The sequence below is a fragment of the Cyprinodon variegatus genome, unplaced genomic scaffold, assembly GCF_000732505.1.
Source record: "Cyprinodon variegatus isolate N-32 unplaced genomic scaffold, C_variegatus-1.0 Scaffold521, whole genome shotgun sequence".
Classification (NCBI taxonomy): domain Eukaryota; kingdom Metazoa; phylum Chordata; class Actinopteri; order Cyprinodontiformes; family Cyprinodontidae; genus Cyprinodon; species Cyprinodon variegatus.
Window position 1 is genome coordinate 342,934 of NW_015150974.1, and position 1,540 is coordinate 344,473.

The window sequence follows — 1,540 nt, forward strand, 5'->3', positions numbered from 1 at the left end:
AATTTGAAACATTAGTGCAGTGGTTTATGTTAAAATAAACCTTTGGGTTAGGTTGTCGCAAGCAGGTTTTTCTTGTGAATTTGATTTGGTCTTAAATTTTTATTTCAAGTGGCATTAAAAAGTCTTAAAAAGTCTTGAATGTAACTTGCCGTATGCTGTAGGAACCCTGATTAAAAATACTTGTGTTCCCATCACTTCTGACATAAAAACGTTATCCATGTGTCCAACTATGAACATCAAACCTCTTAGAGATGATCTTGTTGGTCTTTACCTTAAACATTTCTATAATATTCTCTCTAAACTTATGAGATAACTCTGATTTCTCTGGTCCATGTTGAGTGTGGTACACACCATGTCACCAAACATCGCAGTGACTACATGTAGCTCTTTATAGATGCTCACTCGTTACAAAATTATAGATAGCTGTGATGCTAATTGGTAAAAACCAAACCTTGATTTAACATGTCCATTTGGTCACTTTATTTTCTGTGCTTTATATAAGTACCATCATTTTATGTCCACGCTTGTTTCGTTGGTTTATTATTTAATCATTCTGTTGAAGAATCTTTGAAAAGCAGTTTCTGACTTTATTTTATTGATTTATTATTACTTTTTTTATATATTCAAGATATTTCTGTTACCTTTGTGGCTTTTTCTTTCATTTAATGAGTCGTACCAACAGTAATTTCCATGCTTTTATCTGCAACCAGTTCTTCTCTACATTTTAATTGTAGTTGTGTTTTCATTCCAGAATATAAAGAAACTGCTTTGATTAATAAAGTAAAAGCTTTTACTAAAAGAGATTCACAGCGATAGTTAATGTATTTCTGAGCTGTGTTATGTTTTACTTGTTGGCGCTGCTGCACATAATTCTTCCTTTTGTCAACCAGATTACAATAATCCAGGACATTTTGTCTGATATCAACGTGAGAAAGGGGGAGTCAGAGTGCCAGTATTACATAGACAAGCTGGAGTTCCTGGATGAAAAGCAGCGGGACCCCCTCATAGATGAGTGTAGGACCCTCCTCTGTCACGGCGAGCTTCGGACCAAGAGCGGATCGGTGAGAACAAGAGCTTCTCATTTCCTCCGTAATCTTTAGGATGTAGACTTATTTCTCTCATAACATGATGTTTCAGAGGCTACACGTCTTCCTCTTCTCTGAGCTGCTGGTTCTGACCCGACCGGTGACTCGTAACGACAGGAGCTGCTTCCAGGTGTATCGGCAGCCCATCCCAGTAAGAGACCTGGTCCTGGAGGACCTCCAGGATGGAGAGGTCCGCTTAGGCGGCTCATTTAGAGGGGCGTTCACGAATGGAGAGAAAGGTAAGTCGGATCTTTTAACTGTTTACTTTTGCATTTTGAGTGTTAAATTATTACTAGTCTACCAACTGCTCACCTTGTGCTGGCTATCATAAACTAGAGAAAGTTGAATCTGATACATAGCAATTTAATCGACACCTTCTGTGTGTAAATATGAGAAAAGTGGAGCTTTAAATTTGTTTTATTTCCTTTGAAATGGGATTTTCTTTTCTCACAAAT

The 1,540-nt window shown here is 37.5% G+C and overlaps 1 protein-coding gene across 1 annotated transcript in view; it reads left to right on the forward strand.

The window, feature by feature from the left end:
• The window catches only part of net1 (neuroepithelial cell transforming 1), a 20,918-nt gene that overhangs the window by 11,336 nt on the left and 8,042 nt on the right, over window positions 1-1,540 (forward strand). Inside the window, exons 10-11 of the mRNA XM_015391030.1 lie at window positions 891-1,061; window positions 1,138-1,324. Of these exons, the coding sequence (XP_015246516.1) occupies window positions 891-1,061; window positions 1,138-1,324 (358 nt within the window). The remainder of the gene's footprint in view (window positions 1-890; window positions 1,062-1,137; window positions 1,325-1,540) is intronic.